The following is a 16,717-nucleotide window of genomic DNA, read 5'->3' as shown; positions in this document are numbered from 1 at the left end:
AGTCCTAACAGGGCCGGCTGGACCAACACCAGGGATGGAGCCAGTCCTAACAGGGCCGGCTGGACCAACACCAGGGATGGAGCCAGTCCTAACAGGGCCGGCTGGACCAACACCAGGGATGGAGCCAGTCCTAACAGGGCCGGCTGGACCAACACCAGGGGCGGAGCCAGTCCTAACAGGGCCGGCTGGACCAACACCAGGGATGGAGCCAGTCCTATACCAGCTGAGGTTTTGCCACATTCGAAATTAATTTCACTCATATTGTTTTCTGTTTTAAATTGTGTAAATCAGTCCTTAATTCTAGTTTCACATGTTCGTTTTCATATTGTTTTAACTTGTACCATCAGTTTATCAACTGTGCTTGCCGTTTGTACGTTTGCACCATGCTCTCCAAACCACACGGTTCTATCCCCAACTAGCCGACAGCAGAGAGAGGGGAAAGAGCTTTCCGTTGTGTTCCATCACATCAGGGCAGCACTGAACAATGAAGGCCACCACAGACGCGGGGGGTAAGGGGGGGGGGGGTCATCGACGGGCAGAGGAGCTCAAAGAAAGCTTCAGGGGTCCTGGTGCACGCGGTCCCACACATTACCAGCACTTCTGTGCAGGTCAAACTGGGGGGCCAAGAAGCACTGGAAAGGTCACGCCAACAAACAGAAAGGCTATAAAAAGTTGGCTGCGCCGCAGACCAGTCGGCCTCGCTGGGGAGAAGGTCGGAGGCTTGCGCCTGTTCCCTTGCCAGTGCACTCAGTGTGTGCTGCGTACGGAGAGCTCAGCGGGGCAGGAGCCGGGCTCAATGAAACACACTCTCACTCCCCGAGGGCTTTGAGTCAGACTGCCAGAGAGAGCACTGCAGTGTGCCCGCGTGCATGCACAAAATCTTCTGCGCAATGCAATGAGAGTGTGTGTGTGTGAGTGAGCATGTGTGCGTGTGCACATGCGTGTGTGTGTGCGCGCCTGCGAGCGTGCATGCATGCACAAATGTTCTGTGCAACTGTTAATGTCTGTGTGTGTGTACGAGTGTGTGTGTGTGCGGGCACACGTGTGTGTGTACGAGTGTGTGTGTGTGTGTGTGCGGGCGCACCGGTGTATGCGTGCGTGTGTGTGTGTGTGTTTGCATGTGTGTAGTTGATCGGTCTGTGCTCAGGATTAGTGAAGCACATCTGACAGCCCCTTAGCCCAGCATGTGTTCTCCCACCCTCATCTAATGATCTGAATCACACAGAGAGACCTGGAGAATACACACACGTACACACACGCACGCACGCACACAATCCCCTAACCCCCCCCCCACTCCCTACACACACACAATCCCCTAACCCCCCCCCCCCACTCCCTACACACACACAATCCCCTAAACCGCCCCCACAAACACACACACACACAATCTCACAAATCTACACACACAAACTCTCACGCACAAAAAGAAAGATGGGGGGAAAAAAACAATGTACCTTTTCTTCCCCCCTTGTCCTTCACCACATGCGTCTCGCCTACAGCCTGTCAGTCCCCTGTAGCGTCGAACCTTTCCTAATCTCACACAAAGCACGCCCACCCCTGCACCTCTGCAGGGACCACACAGCTGGGTGCGGCAGAGTTCATCATGACATGATTATTGGTCACACCCGGCCTGAAAGACAATGTGGGCAGCTGAACTCGTAACTAGAGCACGCTATGCAAACACAGGCCAGCGCGTGCCTTTAGAAATGGTAAAAACGCCCACGCACATACCCACGCACAGGCATGCGTGCTCCTGCAATCGGAAATGTGCGTTCTGACACACACACACACGGAAATAAGAGCTACATAGACCCTGAACAAGTAAAGCGGGGGGGGGGTGTTAACCCTGAAGGGAACAAAGCCTGCCAAGCCCTGGCCCCCCTACCCACCTAATCTCCATTCTCTGGATGAGGTCACATCACACAAGGCCAGGACTGAACAAATGCGTTTGCCATTTCATACAGCTTCAGCAAAAAAAGCATCTCCACTGATATCTACTGGGTGTAGACTAGGCATCCAATCAGCAGCAAGGTTGTAATGCTTCTATTTGATCATGTGAGGTGCTTTTTTCCAATCGCAAGGAAGCTGCAAGGCCTTGCTGCTGATTGGCCAACAGCCAATAGATAAGTGGTGACATTTCTTCCCCAGGAGAATTTCACACAGCCTCTGAAGCTTGCATGTTTACTTGTGCATCAGGTATAATTACAAAGATAAAATGCAATCCATCACAGGACGGTGATAATTGATCCTACGTTCAATAATTATTGCTGCAGTATACTGCCCAGCCCTAACATGTACTTCTGACATGAGGTTATACATCGCTTGCATAGTTCCACGTATGGAATTTAGCACTCATGCTTCTAGGCGATGCACCTCACATCCTACAGGGGGCAGCAAAGCCAGTACGTTACTGTATAAGCAGCCGACACTACAGTATCGTAGCAAGTACTACAGAACACTACACTAAAACAGCAACAGAGTATGTCCTGCTACATATTCACAATCATCGACAAAGCGATGAGATTGTACCTGCGTCCGTTAAAAAGGTCACACTAAATGAAAAGGGGGATTTTATTTCATGTTATCATTCAAAATAGTGTTTTTTTTCTGTCAGAACGCAGCGGAGACAGTGTGTCCTGTACACTGTACACGTGTGCCACAGCAGCCTGACTGAGGTGCAGGCGGTCACCATTCTACCAGAGCTGAACCGCACATTTACACTTCCTGCCAGCGTATGAGTGAGAATCCCCACTCGCCTCTCCTAGTGGAGGTGTGTGGTATTACACGTAGCGCCGGCACTGCATGACAGACCCTGGGCTGCATGTTCAGCTACGCGAGCGAACACGCCACCCGCCCAGCGTGTGCCGCTGTGCCCACAGCCTCGCTGCTCCGCAAGCCACCCACCCAGCGTGGGCCCCTGTGCCCACGGCCTCGCTGCTCCGCCCGCCACCCACCCCGCCCCGCCCGTTCTCAGGCCAGCTCGCGCCTCCGAGCACGGCTAAACGGGCGCCTGGCCGTGGGCCAGTCAGGGCCGGGTCCCAGAGAGAGGCCGGCCGGCCGTCATAAATCGGGACGGTCGCGGACGCTCCGGCCCTGGCGGGATAAATCACACGCGGCCAGATGGGAGTCCGGCGTCGCCCGCTCCTCGCTCCCCCTAAATCAGCCGGACGCGCCCTCGGACTCTACCCTGTGGGGCGCGGGACGAAGCCTAGCGTGCGCTACCCGAGCCCCCGAGCTCACGCGCTCACTTACCCGACTCAAGAAAAAAAACTAACTGCGGCGGGGGGGCGGGGCGGGGCGCGGTATCAAACAACTCTGTGCCACTACAATTCCCCATGTCTTACTGCCCTCATTAAGTTTTAATAAGGTTTGCATTGCGTTAATATATGGATTTTCTATACCTTCAGATCTAGTGCATTTCCCTCGGCTCTCCTGTTCACTCTCCAAAGGTAAAAAGGAAAATAAATAGAGGGGATTTCCATTTCATTGTACGGCACTGCGGAGGCATTTTTCTGCACTGATTATGGCCAGACACACTGTGCTTCTGCATTATGCAAAGAAATGTGGCTTTCCATTAGAATTGTGGAAAAAGGCACACTAAAGACAGGGGTGTAATTATAATGAAGGAATGTGACTAAGGTCATTCTGCTCCTGGTCTCAGACTCACGTTGTAGGTTTCCAGCTTCACTCGGATGCGGAAGTTGTACATCTTGAAGTTGGCTTGCTGGAAGACTTCTTCGAAGGAGGTTTCACTCTGGAGAACAAGCAGAGCCGGGCGTCAGTGTGTCTGAGAGGGACAGCAGCTCAGGCTTAAGAGTCTTTCAGACCGGCGTAAAAGCAGAGCCAGTACCAGCGTCTCCCAGCACGCACACACGCACAGACACAGAGACACAGACACGCACGCACAGACACAGACACGCATGCACAGACACGCACGCACAGACACAGACACGCACGCACAGACACACACACATACATACATACATACATACATACATACATAGACACACACACGTGCACAAGATGGACAAAACAGGGTGTTCCCTAAACTCCTGCCACTGGTTCCTGACTTCAGGCTGCCCAGCTACTTTCATCCCCAAGATATTATAGATAATAACCCTGTTGCAGACTATTGGCTGTATTTTGTCATTAGTGTCATGCACGCAACTTACAGGCGCGCTTCAAGCAAACTCTCAGAAGCCTACTCACAATTCAGCAGGAGCTCAATACCGCCATGCCCAACCCTCTGAGCGCAGCGAGGTGCTGTGAGACTTCTGTTCCACATTTACTCTCCTGCTAATCCTTCATTTTTTTTAAAATTTGGTGGATTTGGCAACATCTGTTTCATACTCTAAATCCCAGTTCCATTGGAAATGAAGCTACTGTACACCCCCAAACAAAGCGGCGTGGCTTGCTCGGGGGTGTAGCAATAAGAGCGTTTCAGAGAGTCTCATTTTCTCAGAAGACGCTCCAGCCGCACAGAACTGTGGAGAAAGAGGACTGCCTACAGGCGATCAACAGCGTCCTCATAAACAGAAACACCAAGCAACATCCGAACCTTCATTTCAACAAGTGTCAGCAGATGCGATTACATCTGATACACTTTACTGTTAGACATCAACGGCAACAAATAAGGGAGCTAATGTTAGATAGCAACATAAGACTGTAAGTACGCCGTTAGTAGATACTCTAACGATCATGGTTCTGAATCCACAGCTCCATTAGGGTACATTAGGTAAAAGGTCGGCCGACATCTTGTTTAGGGAAATATAAACCCATCAAACATCTTTTACCAAATGTATCGCAAGTTTTTAACCCAATTATAACCATTAAATTGCAATAAACACTATTAGATTATTGTGACCTGTTTGGCAGATAAGGATAGGGTGGGCGTGTATCCTGTGCTCATTAATATTCATACCCATAAGTCATGCAGTCACATGTAAACCACTCCTCAATGCATGACTGGAGTATGTTGTCCCGTGTAGTAACATCAGACTACCGGACAACACAAAAGAAAACATAAGCAAGGCTTTACTGTAGTTAAACCTGCCGATCATTCAGTGTGTAACACCTCCGGAACACGGAGCTACTGTGCACCCACATTAGACCCAACAGCAGTCTGGAACTCTGGACGCCACACTGGAATAAGGAGGGTTTTGATTCCGCACACCTGAGCTTGAAGGCCATTTCATTACCGCCAGCTAACGGTAGGCCTACTTATCGATCCGGCGTGTCTGCCTTGGCACAGCCAGGAGGGTCAGGAGCAGCAGCTGTGCAGGGAGGTGAAGGGAGGTGAAGGGAGGTGAAGGGAGGTGAAGGGAGGGGAAGGGAGGTGAAGGGAGGTGAAGGGAGGGGAAGCACCGCGCCGCACGCCAGCACTAGCTCTTTAGCGACGCCACGCTGTTTTCGTACGTAGTTGGAAAAGTCCTCCTTGTGAAAAAGGGCACAGTAAATATGAACTGCTGGGGTTAGCGTGATATTGCAGTGCCTGCGGGTCTGCAGAAATGAAAGCCTCGCGAGCCTCTTCCTTGTTTTGGAAAAGAAAAAAGGGTATTGGTTTTTTTTGTTTGCATCCAGGCAAAGGCGCAACGCTCAGGCATTTCCAACGTAAGTTTGCCGGCACAAAAGCGGCAAGAGCATCATTTACGTATTACACGCAGAAAGGACTTCACTGGTCTTAGCGAACGTGACGTACATTGAACCCAGCTAACCCCGCCCACTGAAAACCTGGTGTTTAGCCGGGGGGGGGGGGGGGAAGGCAATCTTGGCACAGGCTTTTCCACTTTTTTTGGAAGAATCCTTTTGAAATATTTCTGGGCCATTTGTGAATGAAAAAAAGTACTAAAACAAATCAGCAAGGAGTTCAGAGATTTCATTTTCCTAGATCTTTAACAGGGATACGATACTCGACACATTACAAAATCACTGTATTAAAAAGAACTATAGCACACCAACAAACTGTAACTATGAAACGCATCCAAAAAGGTTAACAGATTAAATGAGCCTACCGATCAATAGCAATACTCTGGCCAATTAGATTGCTAGTTCAAACATTTCGGTTAAATTGGACAATTACTCTTCGCTGGTTTGAAAAAAAAAATCTCTTTTGTTTCCTGCGTCTGTCATCAACACCGATTTCACCCCTTTCTTCATACTTCAGAAATGATCACATAATCGACCGAGTGTACCAATAGAAAGACAACGCTGAGAGAAGCGGGATGCGCAGATGAGATTAGCAGGAAAGTGAGCGGTAAAGGGAATTAAGCGGCACAATAAAACCAGCGTTTCGGTGCCTCTCCCGATAATGCGACAGCGCAGAAAGACTGACTTCTGCACGGCTCCCCCTCCCTGACAGCCCGTGTCCTCTGCAAACCCCTATCCTGCATCTTCTCTCCATCCGCCGCACTCCGAAACCCCGGGGGACACCGGCACAAACCCTGGTGTCAACTCTGGAAGCGCTGCAGTTAAAATGTCTACTGAGGGATATGTTGGGCTGAGACTTGGACAGGCCCTAAGGCTCTGTATAAAACACACACACACACACACCTTCTCTCACACACACACACACACACACCTTCTCTCACACACACACCCTCTCTCTCTCACACACACACACACACACACCCACACACACTCCCTGTCACACTCTCACACACAAACCCCGACTCACACACCCTGTCACACTGTCACACACACATACACGCACACCCTCTCACACACACACACCCTCTCACACACACACACACACTCTCGCACACACTCACCGACTCCTTCAGCTTGCCCAGGTAATCTGCGTCGTGTCCCAGGATGGCCTCTGCGCTCTCCTGGAAGCAGGTCACCCACTGGTTATCCCCGCAGTCAGCGATGTTGGCCTGCCGGGCACAAGGGAGAACACACTGAGCGCGCCTGCACAAGTCTACCTGCCTGTCTCTGTGTGTGCATTCACATGTGCCTGCAGTGTGCGTGTGTCCCAGAGTGTCTGTGCATGTGTGTGTGCGTGTGTGTGTGTGCCTGTATGTGTGTGTGTGTGTGTGCATGCGTGCGTGTGTGTGTGTATGTGTGTGTGCGTGTATGTGTGTGTATGTGTGTGCGTGTGCCTGTATGTGTGTGTATGTGTGTGTGTGTGTGCGTGTGTGTGTGTGCGTGCGTGCGTGCGCATGTGTGCGTGCGTGCGCCTATATGTGTGTGTGTGTGTGTGTGTGTGCGTGCCTATATGTGTGTGTGTGCGTGCGTGTGTGCGTGCGTGTGCCTATGTGTGTGTGTGTGTGTGTGTGTGCGCGTATGTGCGTGCGTGTGCCTATATGTGTGTGTGTGTGTGTGTGTGTGTGTGTGCGCGCGTGTGTGCGTGCGTGTGCCTATATGTGTGTGTGTGTGTGTGTGCGCGTGCCTATATGTGTGTGTGTGTGTGTGCGCGTGTGTGCGTGCGTGTGCCTATATGTGTGCGTGTGCACGCATGTGCACGTGTGCCCGAGTCCGCCGCGTCGGCTGCTCAAGCCCCTCCCATCAGTGCGCACGGCTTAAGGTCTTAGTGACGCTGGAGAAAACCGCGCCAATTCTCCACTGGGTCTGAAATCCTCCACACGGTTCACTGAGAGTATTTACTCCAGTCTCAGCCGTCCTCCAAATCTAATCTAATGTGAGGCTCGGTCAGCGAGAGGAATAATTAAATGTAAACAGTGATTAACGAGGAGGCGATCTGCGTGCGTGAGCGCGAGTGACGCGTCAGACTAGCCCGGGAGGCGCAGACAAGGCGCGCGGGCCGCGACCCAGCGAAGAGACCCAGCAAAGAGACCCAGCAAAGAGACCCAGCAAAGAGACCCAGCAAAGAGACCCAGCAAAGAGACCCAGCAAAGAGACCCCGCCGAGCCGGACGCGCGGAGGTGGACGGAGGAGAGGGCGCCCGGCAGAGACTTCACCAGCGGTGTCAGCCTACAGCCCCGCACACACCCCTCCCTCCTCCTAAAGGGGACTTTTCAGACGACTTGAGCCTGGCTGTGGAGCAGGGGGGAGGGGGGGCATGTACAGAGGCCAGGTGACTCTCGGCCCGTTTCCCAAGTGGAACTCTGATGACCTACTAAGCAAGTCACACGCGTGCTGTGCACCGAGGTAAACAGTCCTCTTCACTCTCTTAACCAGCAAGGCCCACAGATGGTATTTTACATATCATAAATGCAAGAAAGAGGAAGAGTGAGTGAGAGCGGGAGAGAGGGAGAGAGAGAGAGAGAGAGCGAGAGAGAGCGAGAGAAAGAGATAGAGGGAGGGAGGGGTGTGAGTGAGCTAAAGCAGCACTCTGTCTGGCACGAGCTCTGCGGCAAAAACAAGCCAGCGTTTCAGACGTCTGGCGGCAAAGGCTTGCTTTCTGACAAAATTAGTACGAAACATTTTAATGCACTCGCACGGAAAAAAGAAACAAACAAAATAACCGGTCTAGGCGGTAACGATAAGAGGGAGGAGAAGAACGACCCCGTTTCCTGTGGAAGCTCTCACAGGGAGGCAGGGGTGGCCAGTTAAACCCAAAACTCAGTATTACGGGGGGGAGAGGAGGAGGCACTTATATAAAGATTAAAAAAATGACCAAAGTCATGCAGGACAAGTTAATGTAAATAGGGAACGGGGACAGAGAAGAAAGGAGAGAAAAATGATCAAAGCCAGAGTTTGAGGAGAAGAAGCAGAGGGCGAGGATTCAGGGGGATGAGGACAGGCGAAAGCGGACTTTAAAATGAAGGGGGAGCGAGAAGGCTGCCAAAACCCTTAAAAAGTGCAAAATACGGCAATATAATGCGTCACCACCAAAAATGGGCACTGCTCTGTTCAATTCAGACCAAATCATTTGTCATCAGATTCAAGTCTGGAGACACAAAATGGCCACTGGAAAACAGCCATGTTGTGGTCAGTTAACCGTTTGCTAATTGCTCTGAGATATGTGTGGGATCATGGTCTCGCTAAACTTGTGGCCAAGTTTGAGCTTCCTGGCCAGAGACACCAGGCTTTTGGCCAAAATGTCCTTCGCAAGACCCCCAGGAGCAGTGCAGTCAAAACAACCCCAAAACAAAGACTCTCCACCACGTTTCACCATAGCCATGACTTCCTTTTCAACAGGAACGCCCTTCTCACTCAGCTGGTGTGCATGGCCAAAAAAGCCCAACTGTGACCGAATGTCACCATCAAACCCAGCTCTGGGAGAAGCGGGTCTTTGATGGCACGGGCGCGAATATGAACCGAAATGGGGCAAGATGTGTGGTGCAGTGTGTAGGGGGGCGGACTCTGGAGACAGATAACCTGGAGACACATACAGGTCCCCACGAGTCCCCTAGTGTGGGCGGGGCTCCCATCCTGCTGCTCACTACATAAGCACATACACAAAATGCCTTTCAGAAGATACAGTGCTTTTTTTTAATGTACTGCTGTGATATGCATTTATCATTACATTATACACACAATTACAAGAGTACATAATAGAAGGGAGGAATGGGGGGAGAGGGGAGGAGGGGGGAGGGAGGGAGCGGCACACTGACGGAGAGGAGGAGGGAGGGAGGGAGGGAGGGAGGGAGCGAGCGGCACACTCACGGAGAGGAGGAGGAGGAGAGAGGGAGGGAGGGAGGGAGCGAGCGAGCGGCACACTCACGGAGAGGAGGAGGAGGGAGGGAGGGAGGGAGGGAGGGGCACACTCACAGAGAGGAGGAGGAGGGAGGGAGGGAGGGAGGGGCACACTCACAGAGAGGAGGAGGAGGGAGGGAGGGAGGGAGCGGCACACTCACGGAGAGGAGGAGGAGGGAGGGAAGGAGCGGCACACTCACGGAGAGGAGGAGGAGGAGGGAGGGAGGGGCACACTCACGGAGAGGAGGAGGGAGGGAGGGAGGGAGCGGCACACTCACGGAGAGGAGGAGGAGGGAGGGAGGGAGCGGCACACTGACGGAGAGGAGGAGGAGGAGGAGGGAGGGAGCGGCACACTCACAGACAGGATGAGGCGGTATTTGAAGTTGGGGAACTCGCGGTCGCACTTCTCGCAGCGGAACATGCCGTTGTGCTGGTCCACCACCTTCTTGTTGCAGTCCTGCGTGGGGCAGGCCTGGTACAGGCAGTTCTCCTTGCGCAGGTACACGATGTTGGCTACGCAGCTGAAGTAATCGGCCTGGAAAACACACCAGGGTGGGTTTCATTCACCCAGAGCTCAGAACCAGTGCACAAAGGCACGCACACACACACATGCACACACACACACCAGTGTGCGCACAGACACACGCACGCACACACGCACACACACAAACAAGAGGAGCCAGGTCACACAGCACACACTGAAAAACAAGCGCTCAAGCATACTATTCCCAAAGACACGGCTCTGTACACAGTGTGCCTGCCCACAGGAATCAGACTGTCAACAACACGGAACTGAAGGTTCAGCAGAACACCTTTTTACACTCAGTCGAGCAGGACAGCCGCGCAGAACTTTAAAGGCATTTTAAAATGCAGCGTAATTAAAATGCTAAATTTAAACGCGAAAATCTTGGTACAATACCACCACCGTGGGCAACAAAATGCTTAATTCAACAGCAAAGTGGAAGATAAAGACTGAATTCTAAATTCCCGGAATTTAAAGGGAGAAAAAATCCCCCTTCCATTACCATAAATGTAAATGGAGACGAGTCCTTCGGATGCAGGCAAACAAAAGCGCACCTGGAAAAACCTGCAAGGGCTGGAGATATAAATACATGCATGAGGGCTGCAGGTCGCGTGAGATGCGTTTCGGGGGGGGGGGGGGGGGGGGGGGAAGGGGATTGAGAAGGTGCGGTGGAGTGGCGTTCAGCTGAATAATTGGCAGAGAAACGCCAAAGGAGGACTAGATGCGTTTTGGTGTGTTATTCTTCCAAATAACCATTCCCCATTCTCCCTCCCCCCGCCTAGAACTCAGTTGTTCTTGCAATATTTTCCATATTTGTCAGAAGCCATAATTCCTACAGGCACGGGGGGGAGGAGGGGGGGGGGGGGGGATGTTCAGAATCCAGTAAGCCTAGGCACAGTTGCCGACTGGAATTCTGATGCCCTCCTCCAAGCTAAGCAACACGTGGGCTGTGTGTTTAATAAGAGAACACAGCCCAGGCACAGCTTTGTTTAAAGGGCGCGAGGGCCAGGGCCTGCCTCACCTCTGCACACGCCCTCCTTAAAAACAGACAGAATCAGGGCATCTCACAAAACCCTCCCGTGACCCAAGGGCACAAGAAGGGCTTGCACTGCCAAACCAGGTATTTGAATCTACAACCTCCTGGTTAAAAAACCTGTTCCCTAATCACGCTGAAGAACACGTCACCCTGCCTCGTTGATCGGAGAGGCTTAACACAGTGTTTTTTCACTCAGGTGTGCTTACTGGCACCTATTAATGCTGAACACAGGTTTGAAGGGAGATGTGGACAAATCCCTTTCACACTGAACACAGGCGGGGTCTGGTCCAGTGGATAAGATACACTCACACTGAACACAGCTAAGAGGGGTCCAGTGGATAAGATACACTCACACTGAACACAGCTAAGAGGGGTCCAGTGGATAAGATACACTCACACTGAACACAGCTAGGAGGGGTCTGGTCCAGTGGATAAGATACACTCACACTGAACACAGCTAGGAGGAGGGGTCCAGTGGATAAGATACACTCACACTGAACACAGCTAGGAGGAGGGGTCCAGTGGATAAGATACACTCACACTGAACACAGCTAGGAGGGGTCCAGTGGATAAGATACACTCACACTGAACACAGCTAGGAGGAGGGTCCGGTCCAGTGGATAAGATACACTCACACTGAACACAGCTAGGAGGAGGGGTCTGGTCCAGTGGATAAGATACACTCACACTGAACACAGCTAGGAGGAGGGGTCTGGTCCAGTGGATAAGATACACTCACACTGAACACAGCTAGGAGGAGGGGTCCAGTGGATAAGATACACTCACACTGAACACAGCTAGGAGGAAGGGTCCTGGTCCAGTGGATAAGATACACTCACACTGAACACAGCTAGGAGGGGTCTGGTCCAGTGGATAAGATACACTCACACTGAACACAGCTAGGAGGAGGGGTCCAGTGGATAAGATACACTCACACTGAACACAGCTAGGAGGAGGGGTCCAGTGGATAAGATACACTCACACTGAACACAGCTAGGAGGAGGGGTCTGGTCCAGTGGATAAGATACACTCACACTGAACACAGCTAGGAGGAAGGGTCCTGGTCCAGTGGATAAGATACACTCACACTGAACACAGCTAGGAGGAGGGGTCTGGTCCAGTGGATAAGATACACTCGCACTGAACACAGCTAGGAGGAGGGGTCTGGTCCAGTGGATAAGATACACTCACACTGAACACAGCTAGGAGGAGGGGTCTGGTCCAGTGGATAAGATACACTCACACTGAACACAGCTAGGAGGAGGGGTCCAGTGGATAAGATACACTCACACTGAACACAGCTAGGAGGAAGGGTCCTGGTCCAGTGGATAAGATACACTCACACTGAACACAGCTAGGAGGAAGGGTCCTGGTCCAGTGGATAAGATACACTCACACTGAACACAGCTAGGAGGAGGGGTCTGGTCCAGTGGATAAGATACACTCACACTGAACACAGCTAGGAGGAGGGGTCTGGTCCAGTGGATAAGATACACTCACACTGAACACAGCTAGGAGGAGGGGTCTGGTCCAGTGGATAAGATACACTCACACTGAACACAGCTAGGAGGAGGGGTCCAGTGGATAAGATACACTCACACTGAACACAGCTAGGAGGGGTCCAGTGGATAAGATACACTCGCACTGAACACAGCTAGGAGGGGTCTGGTCCAGTGGATAAGATACACTCACACTGAACACAGCTAGGAGGAAGGGTCCTGGTCCAGTGGATAAGATACACTCACACTGAACACAGCTAGGAGGAGGGGTCTGGTCCAGTGGATAAGATACAGTCACACTGAACACAGCTAGGAGGAGGGGTCTGGTCCAGTGGATAAGATACACTCACACTGAACACAGCTAGGAGGGGTCCAGTGCAGCGGTAAAGACACACTCACACTGAACACAACCCTTTCCATTCCTCCACCCTCCCGCGCTGCCTCCAACCCTTTCCATTCCTCCACCCTCCCGCGCTGCCTCCAACCCTTTCCATTCCTCCACCCTCCCGCGCTGCCTGAGGGACCGGGCTGCGCTTTTCCTGCGGTAATCAAAACGATCGCGGGAGCAGCGACGCGAGTCAGAGGACTCCTCGGAGAGAAGGCCGCGGGAACTTTGAGGTGACTGACAGCGAGAGCTCTGTGGGCGGGGATATCGACAGGATGAGCATCGAGCGCTAAATACATCGCGCTGCGTAAAAGCGTACCGGGATTCCAGACGCCGGATAGAAAAACGCTACTGTGTGTGTGTGTGTGTGTGTGTGTGTGTGTGTGTGTGTGTGTGGGGAAGGAAGGGGGGGACCACACACACAAGACACCACAGGCACCTGATGACAGATATGACGTATAGCGGCATATTTATCTGTGATGCAGACAAATGTTCAAGATGTGAAATTTCCTGGGCTAATGTTAAATATGGAGGAAGCAGAAGAGGCGATTTGCCCTTCCGGGGCATTTGCCCTCATTGCGTATTCTGCTTTTCTCCTTAATCCACTGCAGAGACACAGGCCTGCGGCAAAGTCCTGACCTCAGTCTTCAAGGAAATAAAATTTTACATTTTTTATTTTAAAATTGATCACTATTGCTAAGGGCATGATTTCAAAGCATTTCACCAGGATCACCTCAAACGTGAAACAATGGCACAATCATTGAAGGGAGTGATCACACGGTTCATGCAAAGAAAACACGTGAACAAATTCATTTCTTAATCCGATTTCCAAACTTCTGTGACGGGGGGCCCCAGTTTTAAATGGAAGCTAAATGCACACGTGGCCTTGCAGGGTTACGCAGGGGTGCCCCAGAGAAAGCGGTTCTCGAGCTGCCGGGTGAGTAAAGGTGGGCACCGTTTTTTGGGAATGGAGCCCGGCTGCCTGCATTAACAGGCCCCGCGCCATGCTAACTGCACGTACCAGTTTGGGTCACACAGAGGTCGCGCTCATGTCCCAAGCCCGCTGAAGGGATCTGCATGTTCTGCGCTCTCGGCCGAGGGCGGGTTTCCCTGGCGACCGCCCGGCGGTTGAGGGTTCGGCTGAGCGCTCACTAAACGGCAGACTGAGCATCGCCGCGGCTGCGCGCGCTCACGCCTGAGGCTGACTTCTCAGCTGGCCGAGGCGGACATCGGGAGCAGGCTGCAGCGGGACTCCAATGCTACTGCTCAGCCGAGGACCGTGATGTCACCGCCAACAGAACCCACCCCCCTCCCCCTCCCGCCCCCCGCCTCCCAATTTCAGCTCGACTGAATTCCGCCATTTTGTTTCTTAGATTCGTACAAAGGCGAACACCAGTTTCCAAGATAAAGCTACATTTAGAAAAAGTAGCCGCTGGGATCTCTCCTGTGTTCATATAGAAAATATATCGAATATTCAAATGCAAACCTTTGGGGGTAAAGCAGGTTTGCGCTGATTCGCTGCGCTTCAGAATAATGTGCTTTGCAATGTGTTGGTGTGGAGGCTACGCAGTAATCATTCCTGCAAGAGGAAAACCTAATATTCCCAAGTTCTAAAGTCTTTGCCGCCAACAGATAAACTGCAAGCAGCTGGTCTCTGGTATCTAAAACTCAAGGAAGAGCGCAAACAAAAAATGATTATATTGTTGTTTGTTGCAAACCTTTAGTCCATTCAAAGGCCTTGGAAATTGCTAAACGGCTTTTCGCCGGGTTCTTGTTGCGCTTTAGTAGATTTTATTTACCAACGTTTCTCGCAATTTACGAAAACTATTTGTATTCGCACTTGCCTCCGTCAGCCGGTTTGAAATCTTTTAATGCGCTCAGGCATTCACAAGCAGAAGACCTCTCCAGGAAAATCACATACAGAAAGAAGTGTTTAAAGTTTTTACATAATGTGTTGCCTACGGTGTGTTTTAATATTATGGAAAGCATCCAAAATTGCAGGAACTTTTTCAAACAATCTGGCTTCATTACAGTATTTTATGTAGAGTCATTTCTTGCAGTGCGCTCTCCCCCTGGGTGAGAAGGCTTGCCTCTCTGCACATACGTGTGTTGCTTCAGGCATCCCTGTTCTTTGTCAGCCTCCCGTCTGAGTGCTGGAGCTGAAGCATGGCAGGGTCCCTGCGGCCCTGGCTCATACTCAAATCACGGCCCTCAGGAGCCCAGGTCCCGCTGGTTTTCCACCTTCCCTTTGCTTGGGAGCCAGGTGTGAATACACCCTGGCCAATTACTAGCACTGAATTCTCAGCTGATTGCCTGGGAGAAAAGAAGACCAGGGCCGGATTAGGACCGGAGAGCCGGATTAGGACCGGAGAGCCGGATTAGGACCGGAGGGCTGGATTTGGACCGGAGAGCCGGATTTGGACCGGGGGGCCGGATTAGGACCGGGGGGCTGGATTAGGACCGGGGGGCCGGATTAGGACCGGAGAGCTGGATTAGGACCGGAGGGCTGGATTAGGACCGGAGAGCCGGATTAGGACCGGAGGGCTGGATTAGGACCGGAGGGCCGGATTAGGACCGGAGGGCTGGATTAGGACCGGAGGGCTGGATTAGGACCGGAGGGCTGGATTAGGACCGGGGGGCTGGATTAGGACCGGAGAGCCGGATTAGGACCGGAGAGCCGGATTAGGACCGGAGGGCCGGATTAGGACCGGAGGGCCGGATTAGGACCGGAGGGCCGGATTAGGACCGGAGGGCTGGATTAGGACCGGAGGGCCGGATTAGGACCGGAGGGCCGGATTAGGACCGGAGGGCTGGATTAGGACCGGAGGGCCGGATTAGGACTGGAGGGCCGGGGGGCTGGATTAGGACCGGAGAGCTGGATTAGGACCGGAGGGCCGGATTAGGACCGGAGGGCCGGATTAGGACCGGAGGGCCGGATTAGGACCGGAGGGCCGGATTAGGACTGGAGGGCTGGATTAGGACCGGAGGGCTGGATTAGGACCGGAGGGCTGGATTAAGGCGTCCCCGCCCCACGGTATCGCAGAGGCGGCTCACGCCACAGTCCCTTTAAGTCCCGCCGATCGCGAATTCTCCCTCTTCACGATGTCTCGTCAACATTGCTGTCCCAGGCAGCCGAGGTAATTATGATTTATAAGGCATGACAGGGAGACCCCGCCCTGAAGACTCAATTCCTATTTTCATCTTCAGCGCTTCCCCACCGGGGGCATCTATTCCCCCGCTCTCCCCTTCACCTGAGCTTCCAAAACCACTGCCGGTTTATGTTCCCGTTCCCTCCCGCCCCTTCCTCTGCGCGCTGTCTGTCCCGCCCCCGCCCCCTATCCCCCCTCCCCTCTCGCTGAACACTCATTCCTGCCTTTCCCGCCACCTCTGAACGCAGCGTGCGCTCCTCGGCTCCTGTGACAGCCCGGGGCTCATCCTCAAATCAGCCACGCCCCCAAGACTCTTATCCGTTCCATCGGCTTTTAAACGCAGAAAGGAGCAGAAAGCCGCGCTCTCCAGCGCACCAGTCTTCCGTTTTACTTCACCGTGCGTTCAGTGTGTCACGCTGCGTCTTTTTGGCATCGTACATGCTACATGCCTTTAACGGCTTACTCTATATATCGTCTCTTTCTCTGTACATTTCGAAGTCAGCTCATTGTCACCTGTTGCGTGTG

General features: G+C 52.5%; 1 protein-coding gene across 1 annotated transcript in view; it reads right to left on the bottom strand.

Moving 5' to 3' along the window:
* rpa1 (replication protein A1) overlaps positions 1-16,717 on the bottom strand; it is a 49,602-nt gene that overhangs the window by 5,212 nt on the left and 27,673 nt on the right. Inside the window, exons 14-16 of the mRNA XM_035434031.1 lie at positions 9,959-10,135; positions 6,768-6,875; positions 3,668-3,754 (exon numbers count right to left, since the gene is read on the bottom strand). Of these exons, the coding sequence (XP_035289922.1) occupies positions 3,668-3,754; positions 6,768-6,875; positions 9,959-10,135 (372 nt within the window). The remainder of the gene's footprint in view (positions 1-3,667; positions 3,755-6,767; positions 6,876-9,958; positions 10,136-16,717) is intronic.

The sequence above is a fragment of the Anguilla anguilla genome, chromosome 9 (assembly GCF_013347855.1).
Source record: "Anguilla anguilla isolate fAngAng1 chromosome 9, fAngAng1.pri, whole genome shotgun sequence".
In the NCBI taxonomy this organism is placed as follows: Eukaryota; Metazoa; Chordata; class Actinopteri; order Anguilliformes; family Anguillidae; genus Anguilla; species Anguilla anguilla.
This window is presented reverse-complemented; position numbering and strand designations above follow the sequence as displayed.